The 22400-nt window shown below is 41.5% G+C and overlaps 1 protein-coding gene, 1 long non-coding RNA gene and 1 other non-coding gene across 4 annotated transcripts in view; all 3 read right to left on the reverse strand.

Moving 5' to 3' along the window:
- Window positions 1-301: 301 nt before the first annotated feature.
- Window positions 302-1860, reverse strand: LOC118686204 (uncharacterized). Its single transcript, XR_004980129.2, has 2 exons — window positions 1740-1860; window positions 302-1328 (listed from the first exon to the last, which is right to left on the reverse strand). It is a non-coding gene; the product is annotated as an uncharacterized LOC118686204 (long non-coding RNA).
- On the reverse strand, window positions 1474-1604 carry LOC118686774 (small nucleolar RNA SNORA24). The gene has a single exon (XR_004980232.1). It is a non-coding gene; the product is annotated as a small nucleolar RNA SNORA24 (small nucleolar RNA).
- A 1958-nt stretch (window positions 1861-3818) lies between the features above and the next one.
- The window catches only part of LOC118686043 (bifunctional heparan sulfate N-deacetylase/N-sulfotransferase 3), a 52489-nt gene continuing 33907 nt past the window's right edge, over window positions 3819-22400 (reverse strand). For both annotated transcript variants that reach the window (XM_036381980.2, XM_036381981.2), the window contains exons 7-14: window positions 16332-16514; window positions 14718-14814; window positions 13745-13868; window positions 10783-10957; window positions 10241-10411; window positions 9122-9231; window positions 8563-8665; window positions 3819-7385 (exon numbers count right to left, since the gene is read on the reverse strand). In XM_036381980.2, coding sequence (XP_036237873.1) covers window positions 7266-7385; window positions 8563-8665; window positions 9122-9231; window positions 10241-10411; window positions 10783-10957; window positions 13745-13868; window positions 14718-14814; window positions 16332-16514 — 1083 coding nt within the window. In that variant the 3' untranslated portion in view covers window positions 3819-7265. The remainder of the gene's footprint in view (window positions 7386-8562; window positions 8666-9121; window positions 9232-10240; window positions 10412-10782; window positions 10958-13744; window positions 13869-14717; window positions 14815-16331; window positions 16515-22400) is intronic.

Raw genomic sequence — 22400 nt, forward strand, 5'->3', positions numbered from 1 at the left:
TGATTCACCATCTACTGGATCTATATCAATTTTCTCAAGTATGGATTCCTCAGCAACGGCAAAAATCAACTCTATTAAATTAAGTTGTTGCTTCTGCCCTGCAGCACCTACCTCTGACTCAAGCCGTACCACTTCTGGAGCGGTTCCCAGACAATGCATCAGCCACCCTGAAACCAGAGATTCTGCCCAAAAGGTGTGTCCCCAGAACCGGCAGATTTGGCATGTGTAAGTAATCCCGACAAACACGTGTAGGTCAAGTCTTAGCTACCAGCAGTTTTTCAAGAAAGGAACCACACTTGCAGCCAGTCATGTCTCTTTATTGACTTATTCATACATTCAAAGGCTTTACATTCACACAGACACCAAAATTACAGCTGGACTTTGCACTTGCATTTTCCAGACTTCAAAAACTTACCTGCAGCTTCTTGTTGAAACAGCTTTCTAACACGTTGGGAGCAGAGGAGCCATCCCTGAAGGTGCAGTGCAGCCACTCAACTACCAAAACCAGTACTGTAATAGCTTAAGGCCCAGTGACAGCCCAAAGAGAGGAGCAGCACACAATGAGATCCTAACTGTATCTGTCTGTATTAAAGCAGTCAGGGTTAATTGTAGGCACAGTAAGCTGGGTTCCAGCCCCTCTTCATCAAGATGAGATGGACTGCAGAAGCTCTCATTACAGCTCCAAATTTTAACTGAAATAAAGACCTAGCCTAAAATTAGCTTTTACTAGCTCTGCTTGATAAGCAGAAATATTACTGCTCCCAAAAGACATCGATTCCAGATGATTAAACATATCTACCCCATCCTAACTGAAAATGATCATAAAGCTGATCTGAAACAAAGCTGTTGGTATTAACTTCCAATCTCCCTTGCTCCTACAGCAGCAGATTTCTCTTAGTACTCACATGCTTATAAAAAAAGACACTCTTCTTGCCCAGGATATCCCTGAGGGATCTGTGCATTCAGATGCTTCTAGTGTGGCAGGCAAAGTACTGGCAGTGTGTTTTTTATGCTAGGACGTGCGAATTATGTTTTCTAATGTCTCTACATCCAAACCAAATTCCTCGTGGTCACACTAATGCACTTGATTACACTTTTCTGTCCCAGAAACACATAAAAATGAAGCATGCCTTAAAACAGAACACCATGATACCTAGATTTCGAAGTACAAGTCACAGTAGAGTAATCGTTAAACATAAATTATTAAATCGGTATTATTCCTGCCCTAAATCTCACCTCTGAAGAGCTTATTAGACACAGCCAGACACATACTTTTTGGGAAGAAGATCTTTAACAACTATGTCTTCATGCTTTCAGCTTCTGTGCTCCTGTGGAATTAAAAAAGAATGAAAAAGTTTAAGAACTGGGTTGTAATAGTTTTCTGAAGAAAAAAAAAAGGGGAGAAACCTGAAAAACCAATTAACAAGGAAACACCCAAAAAAGGGGGAGACGTCTAACCCCACGGCAGAATCGGTTTGTCACTTGCCACAGTCAACGACTCATACCCACACGAGGGTAAAAGTTATGCCAATTAGCAAGGCCCTGCTCTTCCATGTCTAGGAAGGGAGTGAGCCACAGACGGCAGCTCCCATGGATTCATGGATCTCTGCTTCCCCCATCACCCCCCTCGTCGCCACGTGGCGGCCGCCATTTTCCCTCCCTCATGTGGGCTCGGGCCCAGCGCGGTCGGCTCCCACCCGTCCTCCCTGTTACGCAGCCCACGCCTTCGTGGAGCCTACCTTCTGTCTGTAACGCTCCGTTCCTTTGCCGCCGTGGAGGAGAAGGCGCCCGATCCACGAACACCGCCGCCGTCACTGCCACTTCACCTTCACCCTCACTTTTCTACTCCCGTGGCCGCCCTCCCTCAGCGCCAACGGCCGCGCCGCGCGCCCCCGCCTCAGCGCCAACGGCCGCGCCGCGCGCCCCCGCCTCAGCGCCAACGGCCGCGCCGCGCGCCCCCGCCTCAGCGCCAACGGCCGCGCCGCGCGCCCCCGCCTCAGCGCCAACGGCCGCGCCGCGCGCCCCCGCCTCAGCGCCAACGGCCGCGCCGCGCGCCCGCCCACGCGGAGCCCCATCAGCACGCGACCCATCCTCACGCGCCGGCGGCGGGAACTGAGCGCATCCGGGACCCCGGGCTGGGGGCGGGGCTTGGGGCGCTGGGCGAGGCCACGGCGCGCACGCGCACTGAGCTCGGCCACAGGGGAAGGTGCGGAGGGCAGTGGGATCGATTCCTCTCACCTTTTGATTCCCGCTCCTTCCCGAATATATCGAGCAGCATCCCCGCGGGGAAACGGGTTAAGGCATTCTCCAAAAGAAAACAGAGACCTTCAGCTGGTTTGAGACAGCGATGCGGCTTCGTCTGTGTAGATACACGTGTGTGTGTGTGCTTGGTCCAGTCATCAGATAGCCTTAAATGTTACAATAACACTGGCTAGGTTCTTGAAAACCATGGACTAACATAAAAATCAGAGGTCGTGAAAGAAGTGCTAGAAAAATGAAGTCATCCCTCTAGGTGAACACAGATTACTTTGCTTTTCCAGTCTATGTAAGCAACTGCACGCTGGCGAAATGTCCACACCTCAATTTGGAGTTACAAGAAGAGAGAACAGAATATTCCAGCTGGGAGGCACCTACAAGGATCATTAGTCCAAATGCCAACCACCTCATGGCCGACCAGAAGTTAAAGCCTGTTGTTAAAGGCATTTTCCAAATGATTTTTAAACACTGACAGGCCTGGAGCATCAACTACCTCTCCAGGGAGCCTGTTCCAGTGTGAACACCTTCTCATAAAGAAATGCTTCCTAATGTGAAATCTAAACCTCCCGTAATTACTGTAACTTTCACAGCACAGCAGCTTATTGGACTATTACTAGTCATCCTCAGTCCAGGGAAGATGATCACCCTTTACTTGGTCTGAATTCCTCCTCCACTCAGGTTTCCCTGGCCCTTGGTTTCAGTGCTGATTGCTTTCCTGCTCCTGGGATTTGCCCTTTGCTGACTGTTGTGCTTTCTCCATCCATTTCACCCGGAGAGACAAAAGACAAAAAAAGCATCTTTTGCCTTTGAGCTCTAGGAATTGGTGGACTGGAAGAACTGAAAAGAAATATGATATGAAAGTAGATAAATCAAAGACAGAGGCCAAAAAGCTATAATTATTTGTAGCAAGGATCTTTCCCCTTTTCTTATTACTTCTTACTACTTTACTGGTTTTATAAGAGCTTATAGAGATAGGTATTATACAAGAAGCTTAGACTTCTTAATTTTAAGTTGCATCATTTCTCTGTAATGAATGCAATATTTTGTAAATGTAGGTTTCCTATCTCCCACAACTCCCCTAAGCAGATTTTACCCAGCTAGATAAGTACAATTTTGTGTTCTGTTCTGAATTTGTTGATAACAGTGAATTTTCCTTCGGACATTCATACCATCTTCAGAGGTTTCTCCAAAGAAAGCTTTTCTCATGTCTGTGTAGGCTGATGCATTGGCAGAACTATTGAATCCCCAAGGCAAATGATTTGAATAAATTTTCCTTGTTATCTTAAAAAAAACAAACTCTGGAGATGTTTCTCCAGCACATTAGCAAGTGCTGGCACAAGAAATAAAAAGTAAGCAGGAAGAAAAGCAGTAAAACAAGCAGCTGCATAAAGCAGCAATATTCACTCACAGCAAGAGTAAGCAGTACTTTTCATTTCTGAAAACATCTCATGCTGCTCCTGTGCTGCTGGACTGTGTTAGAGCTCAGCATCAAGCTGCAATGGCTGCTAACCAACCTGGAAAAGGACAACTTTGTGAACGTGAAAGTCACTTCCACACAGCACTACATTTTCTTATCAGAGTTTATTGTTGCACTTCAAATACCATGCCACTATCAGAATAATATCTATTTTTTATTTAAAAAAAAAACTCTGAGAAAAATGTTTCCAGCAATTTTCATTCAATGTGAATGACAAGAGTATTACATCTATAAACATTGAAATATCTATTTAATTTCTTCCTGAGGAAGTTTCACATTTTTAAGCAATGAAAAAGGATATTCTGTACAAGATAGTCTGCAAATCATCCAAACTCATTCTTTCTGCACAAGTAGAACTGGGAAAATATCACAGTATTCTCAGGAATGTTAGCTCAAATAATTAGGTGACTTCTGATCAGGCTCTGTGTTTACATCCCCAAATGGTCAATATCTGCTCAGAACCACACATTGTTTTTTAATGGCACTGATGCCCACGTTAAGCAACTCTCAGAATCATGTTTATGAAAATGAAGATGAAACTCACAAAATCAAGCAGTTGTTAAAGAAATAATGGCTTGTGCAGTTACCTTCTGGGGGAACAGGAACCACGGCTGTGTTACCAGCCACAAGGAAACATCTGACTTGAACTAGCAAACAGATTTATTGTAACAAAACTGCTTTTTTTAGAGTATTAATCCTGACAGTGTACTTCTGGAAACCAAACACTGATTGCAGGGAAGCTGTGAACAGAAGAGGTTACACTTGGCCAGGTAACTGGTGTGGTGTGACCTGGTTACTGCCCTGTGCTCAGGTGCATCCCCTGAGACACACCCAGCTGCTGGCTGCATGCTGTGCTCAGCCTCCTCCTCCTCCACCAAGCTGGCTGCATGTTACAAGTGCTTTTTAAAGGCTCCTGTTAAATGTAAGAACACACTTCAACAGAATAGTTCTGGAATAAAACCCCCCACGGCTTCATCCCATCCTTTTACAAACAACTAATAATCCACCCAAGGCCGAGGCCGTGCATGTGGAGGATTTATTGTGCCAGTACCTCGTGGTGACCACAGATGGGCTGCAAAACTCCCCAGGGGACAATGTGACCAATGTCACCACTCTGTCCTTGACTGCCCACTCATTCTCCATCTGTCAGGGCCTTGGTTTCCCAGGGCAAGAAGACAGAGAGGGAATTCTTTAAAACAAAGAATGAACTAGGAATGATGCCGAAGGCCATTCCTCCTGCATGTAGGAGGACACTCAGTCTGTGTTCTCACCCTGAAAACATCAGGCCCTTCACAGTGCCCAAGGTTTTTCCCATTTTCCTATTTTTTAACACTGTTTCACTGAAGAACGTGGAGAACTGAGGCAGCAATGCACAACAGGAGCTTTGTGCAATCCCTGCATTTTTAAAACACTTGAGTGATGTTACAGCAGGTTGTATCAAGAGTAAAATCAATCATGACAGGATGAAAACCCCAGGTATTTTCTCCAGTTATTCAACTGAACTGTAACAAATCTATATAGATGCTTGCAGGATGCATGAGCAGTCCGTAGCATGCAGAGCTTTTGCTTTTACAGATGTTCAGAATCCAGAGTGTTCCTTTCACCAAATAGGAAGTACTTTAAGACAAGTCAGCTTTTGAGACAAATCCATATGACTGAATATTTAAAGTGAAATGAAATTCTCATTCTAATAAATAACAGAAATGTTCATCTTAAAAAATGTCTACTCTAGTAGGTCCTCATCCTTAATCATGCATATTCCCTTAGCAAAAATGTGCTGCGTAAAGAATATTGTTATATACAGCAAATCTGTCTAGGTTTGTTTCTTTACAGGCCTATCAAAACCACGTATTACATAGACAAAATCAATAAATAATAAAGATTACCAGTTAGAGGTACAGTAAGGATCTCAACATATTTTCTATTTAGGGAATAACAGACTGGTTTCCATTCCATTACCTTGAAATTTAAATTGCATGATTACACAAATGTCGTAGAACAGCACTGAGATATAGGACATTTTTTCCACCATCTGATGCATGTTTTTAAATATTCACCCTGAAACAAATGATGAAGACATGACAGAGCTCCTGTATAAAGCCTTGCATTTAGTACTGTGGTTCTTTTTTGTTTTCACTAACCCTTCATGCCTTTAGAAACACTCAGAGCCAAAGTTCTGTGAGGAGCATCAAGGCCACACTTAGGTGAAGTTTCCAATGATCTTCCTCAACTGCTAAGCACTATTTATTGGACTTGATCTCACATCTAAACTGATGCACTGAGAGATGCACTCCTGAGAACTATCACAACTATCTGCCTGCAAGGGCAGATATTTGTCTTTTCCCATGATTTGAGTGTAATTTTCTATGTGTTTATTTTTGTCCCCTCTAAAGCTTATTCCTAATATTTAATACCAAATATGTTTAATGTATCGGGGAACAGAACTGGTATTTTCATCTGGAAGTCTGGTAATTTTTGCAGCTGATGTCATCTGAAGGTTGCAGAAAGATGCTACAATTTTGATGAGGTTGAGGGGGGAAAAGCATAGGTTAAATTTACAAATAAATTAAGGAAAAAATAGTGGTGCAACTTAAGGCAATTAAAGTAAGGATCTGACACTGCTTTTTAGGAGTTCTTAATTCATTTCAGTGACTCAGAGCAATGTAAGCCCAGAGTGCAGTGTTTGGATCTGGCCACTCACAGAACCAGGGGTGAAAGCCTCTTCCTTGCCCTGCTCCACTTTGGGTCACAACTGTTTAAGTCTAATACTGCAACTTGTGTGTTTCACATATCCAATCACATTTCTGCTCAGATAATTCACATCTCAGTCAGCACAAAATCAGACATTTCAACTACAGACAAAGGCCTTTCCCACACTGTGAGGGTTTGTTGTCACCAGATATAATCACAGGCTCTGTTTTGGCTTCTTTGTGGTTTTCTTTCTACTCCTGTGGTGGATTGCAGACATTGCTGGGTGCATTTGTTGCCATGCACAGCTAAATGATAGGTGATAATGTACTGCTCCCCAGTGTTTGCACACACTTTGGGCATTAGCAAGCTGATTCCAAAGGCAGAAGTACTCTGGGCATTTTGTGCTACATTTCATTATCTTATCCTATGCAACACAACAATCAAATCCTAAGGAAATCTGCCAGTGCTGCCAACAAAGGGCTACAAAACCTACATGAGACACAATACTTTAAAACTGATGTATAAAAATGTGAATATTTACCGGGAAATCAGATAGGTCGTGTATCTCTGATGTTTATACCAGCTGTAAATAACTCCCACATATGTGCACAGTAGTCCACAAGTCCACAGGCCCAGAAATGTTTATGAGAAAGATTTGGCCCACCAGAGCTCTAAGGAACACATGTATTTTTACAATCCACATGCCAGCATATGGAAATAATTTCTATCCTTTACACTTTTTTGAAGAGGTATATCTTACAAGACCTTCTGGTAGCCACTGGAAAGTTCAGGTATTACAGCTGAAGGGTGGAAGGAGATTTCAAAAAGCTGTTCTCCAATGCTATCTCACTTTCTGTAGCTCCTGTCTCAGCCACGATGGCAGGGGTTGTCCCAGCTTGTGGAGCAGTTTTGACAGTTCCACATTGTGATCTCTGTAGTAGCTCGACAGAAAGGCCCTGCACTGAGGGATACAAAAGGAGAGGTTTTTATTTAATAAAACACTGTACTGCAGTTGCTGTGAATTTGAGGTCTCAAAGTTGGTTTGACCTGTGTGAAAACTTTACTTACTTTAGGCAATTTATATCGTTTTGTGCTATCTACTGCATGCAAGGAGCTGAACTCTGAAAGGTAATTTCAAGGGAAACAAAGGTTGTTCAAAATGAACACCAAAGTCAAAGCAGAACTGAATTCTACTCTTAGTCTTGTACATTTGGAATCATACTGAATGTGATGGAGATACTAATATTACAGTGTGACTGAAATAACAGCTACTAAAATATCTTTTTATGTAGACTTGTATCAGTTAGCAACCCCCATTCTGAGAATCATTTAGAGTTGAAGAAGACAAGGTTTTGCACAAATACAGTGTTGTCTTACCTCTGACCAAAATCCTTTTCACCCAATGGTTTTGTATCTTTATGACACTACTGATGTGAAGTTATTTATAATTTAAGTACTGTGAGGAAAACGTCCTTGTACATATTCTTGCTGCTGTTCAAACTGAAGGGTTTTATTTGCATTTTAGCCAGGCTAAATGAAATGGCAATGCAAGGCAGAATCAACATGGAAGTCAGAGCTAGAACAGGAGACTGAACTGCCCTTGGGTACAGACTGCAGCATTTGATCTGACTGAAATTTCCCCATTTGAGCATTTGTCTGGGGAAGGTATTTTTAAAATTCATAGAAACAGAATCTAGCCTCTGTTAAAACTGGATTACAGGAGTGCCTCCATTACCTGTCACAGTCTAACTAGGCTCATAGACAAGGGACCACAAAAATACACCTATCTGATGATAGAAACTTCCACTGTGGAACTTCTGCTGCTTAAGTCCATAAGGTAAAGGGACAGGACTTCAGGAACAGCACATTTAGTTTTCTAAGGGGTGCCAAGTTTTAGAATTTGTGTGAGGTTTTCATCGCTGTTTTTTTTTAATGACTGCATCTTCACATTTGAAATAAAGAACTGAATGTCTATGGAGCCCACAGCCATCTAAAACATTTCCTTTGTAGGGAAAGGTAGCCAAATAACTAACTTCTACTTAATTTTGTCTTTTCTCCTTTCTCATGATTTCGCTTGTGTCGTGTCCTGTATGTGCCAACTGAATTCCTGTACAATGCCAATGACCAGCATGCTTTACCTCAGAAGCCATAGGAGGGTATTTTCTGCCTTTGCTCTTTCCAAGACACTTGGTTTTTCCTTCTTCCAAGAGCTGACACCAGAATCCTTTATGAGAATCGAACCTGAAAGAAACATTGTGCAGTGTAAAATCTGTGTGTAATCAAATCTAGGAGTCAGAATCCAAAGGACTGGATGTTACATTTCTGACTGATATAACTGAATCTGTTTTTCAGCTAATGCCGAAAGTAAAGAGAAATTATTCTATTTGCTTTCTGTTTCTGCATATCAGCATTTCATGTTCCAATTATGGAAGTAAAATTCATTTTGATCCGTTGCAAAATTCATATGCAATTCTCACAAAGCAGCACTTTGTCTGTCAGAGCTCTACTTCTGTAACAGCCAAGTGGCTCAGCGAATGATGCACAGAACATTTAACCCCAAACTGTGTTCTGAACAACTCACCCTACTGACAGCTCAAGGAACTATGAAGGGCTTTGCTCTGCAGTGAGCTGACTTACAGGCTAGCTGGTATTTTAGGAATGTAGGAACATGTGAATATCATGAACTGATTAACTCACGTTAGGGCTTCAGAGTAATTATAATGAGGAGAGACTCCCAGAAACTTCTGTACTTCATCCATTACAGTAGATGGGTCAGTTCTCAGCTGCTGTCCATCAATAATCAGCAACTACGACAGAGAAAATAAACAGAGGTTTAAATTGGAATTCATTATTTCAGGCTTGCAACTGAAACTTCCACCTCTGTAAAACTCCATCATATGAAGAGTACTGCCCCAGGGAACAATAATGGGCCCAGTCTTAATTGTCATCATCATTAATGATCTGGGAGCAGAGTAAATAGCATTTTAATTAAATCTGAAATTATATTGCATTGGAAGCTGTTGTGACAACAGAAAAACAGCAGTGAAGGATCTAGTAAGATAAGAAATACTGTCAGGCAAGTGAGAGAGACTGGCCCAGCCAAGAAAAAATGATATTAATGGCTTTTCCAGATAAAACATAAGGCCAACAGGGCTGATTCTTCACTATCACTGTGGGACATAAAATCTGGCAAAAATCTGCATGACAATGCATATTATTCAATATTCATGGGTTACTCGTGGATAAAAGCTAATGAAAACATAATGAGGAGAATTTCATTCAGGAGTCAGGATGTTACAGCATTGTGCACCTCATGAAGAGATATACAAGGCTGGCTGAAAAGAGAGTATGTGGGGAATAACAGCAGCAAGATGCATCAGAGCTTCCTTGGCACACTCTGGGGAAACAGAAGGTGCAGACTCCAGCCAACTTGTCTCAGCTACAAGAGCCCTGGATAAACAGAAGGTTGGGATTGCAGCCAACTTCCCTCTAACTGTTGGGTGAGAGCAGTGCCAGACAAGCTGCCAATGTCACAAAATTCCATTCCAGAAATAAATCCCCAAGGAGATAGCAATCATGTGATAGTGTCTGCCTGGTCTGCTGTTATCACATGACACTCAGGGCTTAGGATGTGCATCTTCTGAGGCTTGACCTTACATGGGGCCAGAAGGAGGGCAATGATTTGGAGAATATCCTGGAGATCAGCAGTCAGTAGACAAGACTTTTACAAAGGTAAACTTTAAGGACAGCATATATACATACATATAAATATATAATATATATATAGAGGATGAACATGTCAGGAGTCTTGTTCACCTGGTAAGGTGGGAAGTAAGTGAGCCATCTCTCAATGTGGGTAGCATACCATCCAGGTGCCAGGCATCTCTTCTGCAGAGCTCTGAGCTCAGAGGGGGCTCGAGGGCCAGCTGTGATCACCTGATAGAAGCTGAATTTCAGAGCTGCGGGGTCTTCATGGGATCGCTGATGCTGCAAAAGAAGTGACATTGCTGGAACTTTACAGACCACAAAAGCTGGGGAAACAAGGCAAAACTGGCTGCTCTTACTGACAAAAATTTCTTAGCCTATCCTGTATTTTGAGCATGAACTAGATAACTGTGTCTATATACTTATTTCTGTATGTGCTGATTGCATTAATTAGGTAATCATTTTTACATGCTTGCATCATAGATAAATTGAATAAGTGGTTACTGGTATTTTAACCCTAAAAATATGACAGATAACCCATGGGTGATCACAGATGGTCACTGACTATAGGGACATATCCTGAGAGGACACACAGAGAGGATTCAGGGTGGAAGCCTGGCCTGGTGCCTGCCCATGTTCTCCCAAGGGCATACCTGGTACCAGGAGTAGGCGCGGTCCGACGGGTCAATGAGGATGGTGATGATTTTGGCCTTGGGGATGAGGGAAGCAGCTCTCTTGGGAGCTTCCTCAGAATGGAAATAGTTGGCACTTTTCTCAAAGAGGAAGTCAGTGGTGACATTAGAAGGAGTTGGAAAGAAATCCATGTACCTGGGAAAGCAACATCATCCTCAGAATTACTTAAAAATCACACAAATGCTGATAAATCTGTTAGGCATACTTTACTCTAGAGTACTCAATTAAAACAAAAGCCTAAGTGCAAAAAAAAGAAAGCAAACCAAAGCTTACACTGTATCTTTGATCATATTTTACTTGGTACTAGCTTCCTTCTCACTAAATGTAACTAGACATGACAGCTATTTTTTTTAACGGGATAAAAATGTTACAGTATTTATGTATTTAAAATCCACGAGTTCTCACTTTTCAGTCAGAACAAACTGCTCAAGTCTAAAGTAGAAATTGAGTTTTCCAAATTTGGCCTTTTGCTGACACCAATTGAACTGAAATACTGTAAGAAAAAGCTACTTAGTATCAATCAGATGCTTTCACTGAGAAGAGGCTGTTTATATGGGAAGATGCACTGAAACAATCCCCCACAGCTTCATCAGGTAAAAGGTTTCTGAGCAGTGACAGAATTCACTTATTTTTCTGTGAGTCACATTTTGGGGGAAATTTGGGTTGTAGTTGTTTAAGGGTTTTTTGTGAGCTTCCCTCATCTGTTATGAAGCTGTAGTTAAATTCCTGCAATTGCTTTGTCATCTAAGGACTTCTCTATTCCCAGCCCTCAGATCACTCCTTGTTATTGCTGGGGAAAACAATAAATAAAAAATTTTGGCCCTCTTGACTTTTCAGTTAACCTGTACTGAGAAAACAAATGTTATTTAAACAGCCTCTTCTGAAGACCATGCTTAAGGACCGAGATTTCCTGCAGTGCTTAGACTTGGCTCTGTTCATACAGATGAGCTACTTCCAGTACAAACGATGGGCTCTTCTTTGCTTTGAAATTGTAACCACTGAAGTCAGTGGACTTTTATTTCCCAGAAGTGTTAGGGCTGATTTGATGAGGCTGAGAAGGCTTTAGAGAAGCTTGTCCAAGAAACCTGTAACAAAGCTTACATAAAGAAACGCAGGACTGCTCTGTTTAGACTTCTGCACTTCAACAACAGCAAGAAGTTGTTATCAGTCAGTTCTTATCTTACTCTTCTGTCATGTCTGTTGGAAGCCTGCAATTTACACCTACACAGCTTTCAAGAGGGCAATGCTGAGGTTCTGAGGGCTAAAAGGATCCTCTTCTGCTTCTGTAGTTGGTCCTGCTCTAAATCCAACCTTGAACAAAGACTACGAGGCAGCTCAGGGACAAAGCCCTATCTCCACAACTGTAAACAAAATTGAACTGATTGCTATTTGTGATTCTTGCAGGAATACCAGCCAATTAATTGACTAATGAGGAGAGCCCTTGTATCTAATTACAAAGTGGCAAGCTCATTACAAGCCAGCATTGCAACACCCTATCAGACTAGGTGGTCTGAGAGATCTGCCTGCCAGATAGAATGCAAATCTAAGAATTATGCAACACCACCAAGAGGGAGTTCTGAGGATCTGAGACTTAACTGTGGGAACCTGGCAGGGGTGGTGGGGCACAGAGTGGGTGCTGTGGTGAGAACCTGCCCAAGGGCTGTGCCTGGTTTAGACAGGCTGTCCACTGTGAGCCTCACTCACGGTGCCATGTTAAGATGAAGGTAATCTGACATGTGTGTGTGGCAGCCACATTGTACCTGCACCTTGGGGAAGTGGACAAGGCAGGAGGAAAGAGAGAAGCAGCACAGTAGTTTTCCAGCAACATGAAAACATGGATTTTGTGGAAGAACAGGCTCGCTGCACTTGGGCTGTTCCATCAGCATGGAGCTGCTCTGCCTCGCCTGCACGTCCTCCTCACTGGCTGCCAATGCCTCGGCAGCCATTTCCCAGTGCCACTCACTCATTCATTCATCCAGCACATCTCCACCGGCACAAGAGCTGACTCAGCACCCTTCCCAGTGAGCATGTGGGATCCACAGCAATTCCACCTCTGGGAACAGGAGGGGTGTGCCAAACAAACTGCATCTGATGTGTCTGCACTGGGAGCACACAACAGCCTTCGCCCTGCTCGTTTTATGGATGAATACAGAGTCCAAGGCAATAAAAGTACTCTCCCTTAAACTGGGGGCAAAATAAAGAAACAAGACAAGAAATCAATAATCCTTCCCTGGTGCTCCCCAGCTGCTACAGCATGTCAGCAGCTTTCATGCTGCAGTGCTTTACAGTGCAGCACTTGGGGAAAACAGAGGAATCAGGAGTGACCTTCAGGTGCAGCTGTGCCTGGTGACTCCCAGGGAGCCACAGCGAGTGTGGCAGCAGGGACACAGGCTCTGTCTCAGCACCACTTACTCACCCACACAGACACATTCTCCTAATTACCTGATCTTTAAAGAGCATTTTGAGAGGCTTTCCCTGTCCCCATTTTCTATTATTTACATTATTGCTACTGCTATATTCTACTTAAAGGAAGAAATGCCTCTTCCTGAGAGTATCTTTGTTTTTCTCTTAAGAAATAAGATTTCCAGCAGGAAGATAACTTTTGTGTCCATATAGCCAACTACCAACCATTACTGTCCCACTTTCAAAGGCATGTGTAACAAGAAATACATTATTTTGTTATTCCTCTGCACATAGTCATATCTGGATATTTACAAGAAAGCCTCACAAAAGTTAGTGCATTTAAGATATTCTGTAGTAAGATCATTATTCACTTGCATTTACTTCTCATTTCAGAAAGACACTAAAGGTTATTTCTTATCTCACTTTATATATGCACAGTTACCATTACCAACAGTAATGTCATTTTTCTATTGTTCACAATATATAAACTTTTAGATTTATACTAATAACCCATCTTACCAATCAATCCCCCTGTGGTAGTTATTTCTATTAAAGAACTGTACCTCCTCAAAGGTTTTTGGGCTGGGGGAGTTACTAATGATGGAAGGATGCATGATCAGGAACAAATACAAGGCTGTAGTACCTGCAAATAGGATAAAAGTCCAAGATTTAAAATAAAAACACACACACACACATATTTTTTGGGCTGCAGATGGGACTAAATCAGCTTTATTCCACTTCAACTCACTGAGGGGATGTTGATTTATGTCACATAAGATCCTGCACTTTCTGAGCTTTTAGAATTAGGACATATTAAGAACTGCAATTAGTTAATACAGACAACTGAAGTACCAGTGTTGAAATCTGTTTTTCCAAATTAAAATAGTCTGTTTTAAAAAACAATGATTTATGTATATGAGACTGTCACAAAAATAATTTTAAAATATGTTGCATTCAGTAGCTTTGGGGATTGGTGAAGATGAAAGGAATTTTGCAATTTTCTGATCACAGAGAACAAAAATAACCATTGAGTAAATTTATAAACTAGCACAATCTTGTAATTAAAACTGCCCATTAGGAACTTATTGACTTGAAAAAAATGCCCAGAAATAGCAATATTCTATAAACAAGACACACACAAGAACTTGCAATTCAGAATCCAACCCATTTGACAGATGTCTCTGTCCTGTCCTTTTCTTTCTTCCACTTTGACAAGAGCTTGTCTGTCTTGTTCACGTCTTTATCAAAGTTTACTCACTTTGACATAAAGCCCAAAAAACCCTGAACACACCTGAACCCTGCATTCTCAATGTGTACTGACTGCTGTTGTAATTTACATGATTTAAGCTACGTTAGCATGGTATTCAAAAATAAAATAATGCTGTTGGATGATCAAGATCTCTACACAGCAGCCTGAGTCAGCAGTGATTAACTGTTTTACGTATCTGAACTTACACACAGCCTATCTCGTTGGAACAAAAGAAAATCTCACCAGTTTTCTGGGGTCCTACAACCAGGAATTTTGGTAACCGATCACAGGTTTTTTCCTTAGACCAGATATCTTTGTGCCGTTTGTCATCACAGGGGTTCTAAAACAGAGAAGAAAACTCAGAATTTCATTGGTAATCACAGCTGAAAAGGTTCATATATAAATTATCTATTTTTCACCCATGTACAAAAATTCTTACCAAAAATTATTTTTCCTTATGACTGAAAACCAATGCATTCCAGAACTATTCCAGCGATTCTGAATGCTATTTCCAATGTAACCAGGTCAGAACCTGATTTGCTTGAGAGTCTGGAATTTTTTTAAGGAGAAGCATGTTGAAGAAATATATCCTACACATATATAGTTGCCCCATTCCTGTAACAGCTACCAGACTACATCTGCTGCATTTTAAAACTAAAAGAGTAAGTTTATTATGATTTAAGGCTTTCTATTCACAAATACATATTCTGATCTTCCATTTCAAATCAGTACCTAATATTAATCTTTAATCTTTGCTGCTTCACAATTGAATCAGTTTAAATTTGTTCTGGAAATGCTACTCACAAACAATTTTTGACACTTGTTTTGCAATACTGCACCGAGATGAAGAGAATTATCTTCATGTACCCCTCAGAGGCTTTAAGAATATATATCTGTATTCAAAATCACGTCAATTATGGACAAAATGCACCACATAGAGTATGTCTTAGATGCTGTAACTTAAAAATATCTTTTTTATAATTATAATTCTAAGTAATTACAATTTTCCAAGTAATTTGGCTACAGGCTAATTTCCATTTTAAAAATTATTCTCAGTATTATGCAAAATCCTTGACATTTCCCCCTCTAGTTCAATGTTTTATTCAAAACCAGCATGAATTTCAAGATGCATATTTAAGTACAAATTTGCAATCTCCGACCCTAAGTTGGAAATTCAATATTCAACACTGGAAAACATTTTAGTAAGCAAGCTGAAACGCATTTTTATGTTTGACTTAGTAAAGTTTGCTCCTTAGAGTATTTCCACCAAGCCACCTTAAAAAGATTTTATTTGGGTTAATATTATCACTGTCAGGACTCGGGTATGTACAGCTTCTTGGCAAACTTCTTCCTTAGGCAGCTCCCAACCTACTGTGAAGAAATTCTGATTATCTCATCTATTTCCACTTGGCTAATTAGGGTATCCATGGTCTTAATGCTATTTTCTCTTTTTGGATGCTCTCTTCTCCTTACACACTTGGAGAAAAACTCATTTCTTCAACTGCTAGAAGATGCATATAAAGCTGCCTGTCAAAGGCTTTATTCCTGTTAGTTCCAAAAGGAGAAGAGAAATAACACAACATGCACTTGCCTGCCTTTCCCCACATTTTTGAAGGCAAGTAGTGTCACAAATAATACAAATTAAAGATAATTTTAATTGCACATCCTAGCGCATATTAATTACATGGCCTTTAACAAGTGACGGGGACCACAATCGCATCCTGAAGCTTCAGTTGCCTGGTTTATGGAACCAACTTAAAAATATACTGCTTTTCTCAACAAGAACCTGAAACAAAGAAGTAAAAAAAAACCACAACACCAAGACAATTTTTTTCTGATCTCTTGCTCAGCCTTCACCTGCCAGAGAGGGTCCTTCTGCTCAGGGAATAGCTCAAAATACTTGTGAGCCAGCTGGACAGGGGGCAGGGTTTGCAGTTTCAGGTTTGTCCAGGTATGCACGAAGTTGGCCAGATTGACAAAGGTGTACAAGCCCAGGCGGTCGTTGCCGTAATTGGATAGGTGTGTCATGAAGATGCTGATCTGTGGAGACAAAACGAACAGCACACCTCGAGCCCTTGCACCGCTAGATGGCAATGCAGCCCCAGGGAATGGAAACCTCATCATCCGCACTTGGCTCTTCGGGCAGCAAACCTCACCTAGGTTTGGGATCACGCTCACACAGCCCAAACCTCACCCAGGTTTGGGATCACGCTCACACAGCCCAAACCTCACCCAGGTTTGGGATCACGCTCACACAGCCCAAACCCCACCCAGGTTTGGGATCACACTCACACAGCCCAAACCCCACCCAGGTTTGGGATCACGCTCACACAGCCCAAACCTCACCCAGGTTTGGGATCACGCTCACACAGCCCTTACTACCCTGGCCCCTCACTGAATCACTTCTTTCTGCTCAGTCAACTCAACACAAGCAGTGAGGAAATGGCTGGACCAGGTGCCATGAGCTCTGTGAGCTGCAGGATGTGCAGTGCTACCCTGGGCTTGGGCAGCACTAACAGAACCTTTATGTGCACTCACTTCATGGCACACAGCAAAACAGTGCCCACTGCTTGACTTTCAGGGGAATATAAATGCAATGTTAAAAATATATATATTTCTGAATATATAATACAATACTATACTAAAATATATCTGTTTATAATATAATATAATATAATTTCTGATTTCATGGAAGAGTAAAGCCGTCACAGACCAGGGAAGCAGCTGAGCTCTATTGCTGTGACTTTAATATGCAAAACAGACCAAAAAAATCTGAAACATGAGCACTTTCAAATAACTGCATGGAATATTCCCAAACAAAAACCACCAAAAGTTTGAAGGCTGCTGGTATGTTACTCTCCCACTATCTTACTATGAAGGTGATACGCAGATAGACCCTCCCATTCCAGCCCTTGCTCCAACTGCCCTTCTGCACTCCCAATGGAGGCAGTGCTTCCATGAAGGTTTCTCACAGGAAGGGCATTTTTGGATACACCTAAAGTGAGCAGGTGAACAGAGCAGGGATGCACAGACTGCAAGGACGGGCTGCAGACAGAACCCCCTCTTTTTCTACAGTGATCCCTTTCCAAGGAAATTTTTCACTGATGCAACAGTCTGCTCTTGCACTGAAATCTGCAAACCAGTGATTTCGTTCTTTAAGTTTTTTTTAAGTACAACTCCCCCAAGATAAACTCTCCAGACTAATTTCCCTTAAAAAAATTAGAAACATGACTCTTTTTATAAATAAATCTGCTAATGCCATGAATGAGCAATTTCTATTTAAAGTAAAACCTGAAGTAAGCCGCTTCAAAAAAAGAAAAGCTTATCATGGTCAGAATGCTGAAATTAGTTCAGGAACTGAAGTTAATATTTTGTAAAGGAATTCCAGTCCTTAGCTTAAAGAAAGAAAAGGAAAATAATGAAAAGCTGGTATTTACAGTAAAATCAGAAGATACACAGTGCTAAATCACTAGGAGATGATCTTCTTTGTGGCTAGGACTGAGACTGGAAACCCCTTCCCTTTAGGTACCAGATGTGTAACCTTTTCAAGTTTCCTTTTTCATCTCAGTTCTCAAAGCAGGAACAGAGCAGCCACAGGACCACGTTGTTCTCACTAAAGTCACAATCAGCAGGTTTCCATAAAAAAGGTTAACCTGCTTTCCTGACAGCCCCTTTCTTTCCTACATGTGGGCTCAACTCTGACATTTTAATGTCAATTCACCTCCTGGCAACTCCTTACTTGCCAACAGATACTGCACTGCCATGAAAGAAAAAGCAGAAGAAGTTGAAAAGATGGCTAGTTCAGGGAAAATATAATTATTCTTTCCCTGAAGAGAATACCACTGTAATTTCAAGAATGCCAGTACAGGCTCAGAAATTGACTGGACATATCATCATAAATAATTTCCAGCATATAAAATTGTGTCAGTGAAGGGGAAAAATTACCCGAGACCTAAGCTCCCATTTTAGTTATAATTTTAAAGTCAAATACTTTATGGTTAATTATTTACAGCACAAAGATGATCAAATGCTGGTTGAAAACTTAAATGGCTGAATCTTTTAAAAAATCCATACTTAGCCAAGAAGATACATGACTTTACATTGTAGAAAAAGACTCTTCTAGATGGCATCATAAATATCAGAGATCAGCTGAGAGGGATGGTGGATCACTCCCCACTTTTCCCTGTGCAGAAGGATGGGGACACACACCAATCCCCTTCCATCTGCAGGTGGTGCCATTTCACACCAGCACAAAACATAATCATTATTTTTCCCTTCCATACTGGGTTTATGATGCTGTAATTTGCTCTATCATACCATGTTCTGAGTCATTCAAACAAGTTCTAATTAACAAGAATCATTATTCTTTCTCTGCAACTAATAGCATGCTTAAGATGTACTCTCTTGCTTCTAAAGATGTCCTCTCTTGGAACCACCATCCTTTTAGGATTCCTTTAGGAGCTCTAAAATGAATCCTTTGTGGCCATGTCCCAAGGCTAGACCTAGTAAATAAGACTATTTCTTCAAAAATCTTCCACCTCTGGGAAACGCTGTAAAATACAAACAGAACTTCATATATTTCTTTATTCCTCCTTCAATAGGGAAGCAGCTGTGAATATACTTATATTTACTCTAACAAGCATTTTAACCTCCCTTTCAGATAAAAAGAGCTGATTTGATTTTATTATTTCCAGCACTCTTCTCAAATCATTTCTTTCAGGCATCTCAGCATTTTCTTTATTTCAGTGCAGAAGGATCACCCTTTTTTAGCTGTTCCTCATAAACAAACCATCATCTTGGTTGCACTTCAATGCACACTCTCCACGGGATTTAATATCCTTCACAGGGGAACTGAAATGGAATGCAGACAGTTTTTAAAATGATGGTTTGGGACTAAATCTGGCCTCTGGGCAGCAGCTCCTTCGCTGCTCTCACACATTTTCAGATCAGAGCTCCAAGGGTGCTCTCCTGTGCTCTGCCTTCTCCTTCAAGCTTCTCCTCAGGATTTTCTTGTTCTCCAGAGTGAAAGGGTCTAAGTTTCATTTGCTCTCCTTCCTGAGTCCTGATCTTATTTGGGATTCTGACTGGTACTGCAGAAATGTAGGGAAATGAGAACAAGCAGTCAGGAGAAAGAGCTTTTATTTTTTTGACTGCTCATTCCATACAGTTTATTTCCTTACTACAACATTTCCCAGTTAGAGGCAACAGCTTCTAGGTCAACAAACCAGAGCTGAGACTCAGAAGGAGCTGCTGCTATTAGATCATGTCTCAGGAAAAGATGAACCAGCATGATCTAATTTATGTATCAAGAGCAGAGAGATGCTTGATAAACAACTTACACAGAAGGAAACAATGCAACAAGTTACCCAACTTCTAGAGATGGATGTTAGCTGGCTGGGTATTTTAAAAAATACTGATCACTACAAAATCAAGATTATGAGGATGCTGCACCTATGGAAAATATACAAGGACACTACTCAAAGCAAGCTTCTGGAGTCTGAGGAACAGCTGCTGTTTTCTGATAAAACAGAGGTGTCTGCCTCCCAAAGGAATGATATTACCATTCCCAAGAGTGACTAGCTCTTCCTAGGGCCCTGGCTTCTTCAAGGAGTCTCTCTTAAGCTGCCAGGATCAGATCCCAGAGCAGAGAGATTTTTTTCAGACATCAACTGCAGCAGAAAGGGAAGTGGAGGGAAGTCTGAGACTCGCAGGACATGGATGATCTTGAAGAGTTTAATTATTTTGGCATTTCAAATCTACGACTAGAAGAGCTGGCATAAAAAAAAACCCAGGTAACGAACACTTATTACATACTGGACACTTATTTTTTAACCATATATAGATCTATTGCAGGCAATTCCAACTTGAATAAATTCCTACTAATCAAACAGTCATCAAGGTACTTTAGTCACAGGTACTAAGTCACCCTCCCATCTGTGCAAGAGCATTACAAGTAGCATTGAGGCCTCCCAACCCAATGAAGTTATGCACAACCCTTCAAACTGAAGTTAAATTATGATTGACAATTAATTCTGTGGTCTCAGCTAGGTACTCACAGCAGATGTATTACCAATTTGGAATATTGCTGTTATTTCAGCTGCTGAGCACATGTTTACAGGCCATCAGAGTACATCCAACTCTCACAACACCTATATTCCAATTAATTTGGCATTGTGCACACTGTTTGCAGTTCTGCTATTGTTTCCAAGTTACACCAAACAGTTTTGTTTCAGCTCTTCACAGTCAGTAACAGCAGGTTTTGCTCCATTAGACTGCCAAAGTGATGGAACAACAAATCAGAGCAGAGTCTACATTGAATAAGTATTTTTAATAGGTGAAAGACAGTCCTTTCAGACCTGGATGCTTGCAGAAAAGCTGTGTTCAATTCCACCATGGAGATTCCAGCTTGCAAGTCCCTCTTTAGCCCTGAGGTTGTCCTGCTGCTTTCACAGCTGCCATGGACCTGCCCACTCCATTTACACAGTGGCGTCTCCACCATAAATACAATGGAGCCAGAGAAGAGTTATGAGCTCAAACAAAATCATCTATTTGATGTAGTTCTGAATTGTTGATCTGACAGGCAGGAACCTCAAGTTTATTTTCTGCTGCTGCTGCTCATTCCCCTGCTGACTGAGTAATGGTACTACTGTTCAAAAGACTTGCTTGACTTCAAACCACTGGCACAAAGCTTTCCATTCAAGAATTTTAAGGATCACAGAAGAGTAAAGAATTCTGATTGCCACAGTTTCAATGCATTTCCTGCCCACTGTTACAAGGAATCAGCTCTAAAGAGACAGCTATTCTTGTCTGTTCCACAGCCCCTCCACACTGACTGTTCACTTGGGAATTATTTTTTCCTTTCTTATTCCACCCACAAAATACCAGACTCTGTCTGGCTTTTATGGGTGGGTTTTGAAGAACAGATAGGAAAGCAAAGAATACTTGTGCTCTGCAGTCAGCCAAAATGCTTGGCCAAACTGATTTCTCCCCCTGCCCCAACTGATGGCAACTATTGCTGGAGTTACAGGCATGAGAGGACAGGGGAGAGATGGAATTGATGCCTTTCTCACCCATGAAATGGGGTAAGCCTGTCAAACTGAACCAACTTTCCTGCTTCTTACACTCAGTACAGTTAAATATGAGGCTGTGCCAAGCAAGATGGACAGAAAGGGAAGATCTGAGTCTGAGTGTCTTTGATTTTGATTTTCTTCTGTAGTGCCAGTTCAGGGTCACATTAAGACACAGCAAGTTCTGCTGATGCTCATACAAATCCTCTCATTTTCAGTGCTAAAGGAGATAATTCCTCCCTTGCTGCAAGTCAATTAGCTTAATAACAGCTCTACTCACTGCAACTGGGGAGAGGTAAAAATTAGAAGAAAATAATACTTAGAACTGAACGCACACAAAGATTACAATTATTTTAAGATCAGTCCAAGTGCCTAAAGCATTAACAGCCTTTCCTCTTCATCAGCACTGCTGTAACCACGTCAAGAGCACACAGCTGGCTACACATTGGTTTCATTGTTGGGCTGTCAACCATTTGAAGGCTTTCACCAAATTCCTCTCCACAGGGCATTTTCCCTTTCCATCTGCAGACACACAGTACTTTGCAAGGAAGTGCACGTAATGCAATTACTGCATTCTGTTTCTTCTTCTTAGGGGCAGAAAAGGTACAGAAAATTTTATGAACTGTTGGTTACCCTTCAACATTCATCTTGTAGGATAGAAAAGCTCCAGATCTGTATCTCCTGCAGTTCAAAGAATCTGAGAAGCAATGGTACAGTTGACAGCAGTGTCTATACTGACCTCTTCGTTATACATAGCTCAAAACCTAATGGCTCACTTGCTAGAAGGGACACATGTACGAAACTGGTACAATTTTGTTCTAAGACACACTGAACAGAAATTTGTTTTACTAATCCAAGA

The sequence above is a fragment of the Molothrus ater genome, chromosome 4 (genome assembly GCF_012460135.2).
Source record: "Molothrus ater isolate BHLD 08-10-18 breed brown headed cowbird chromosome 4, BPBGC_Mater_1.1, whole genome shotgun sequence".
NCBI classification, from domain to species: domain Eukaryota; kingdom Metazoa; phylum Chordata; class Aves; order Passeriformes; family Icteridae; genus Molothrus; species Molothrus ater.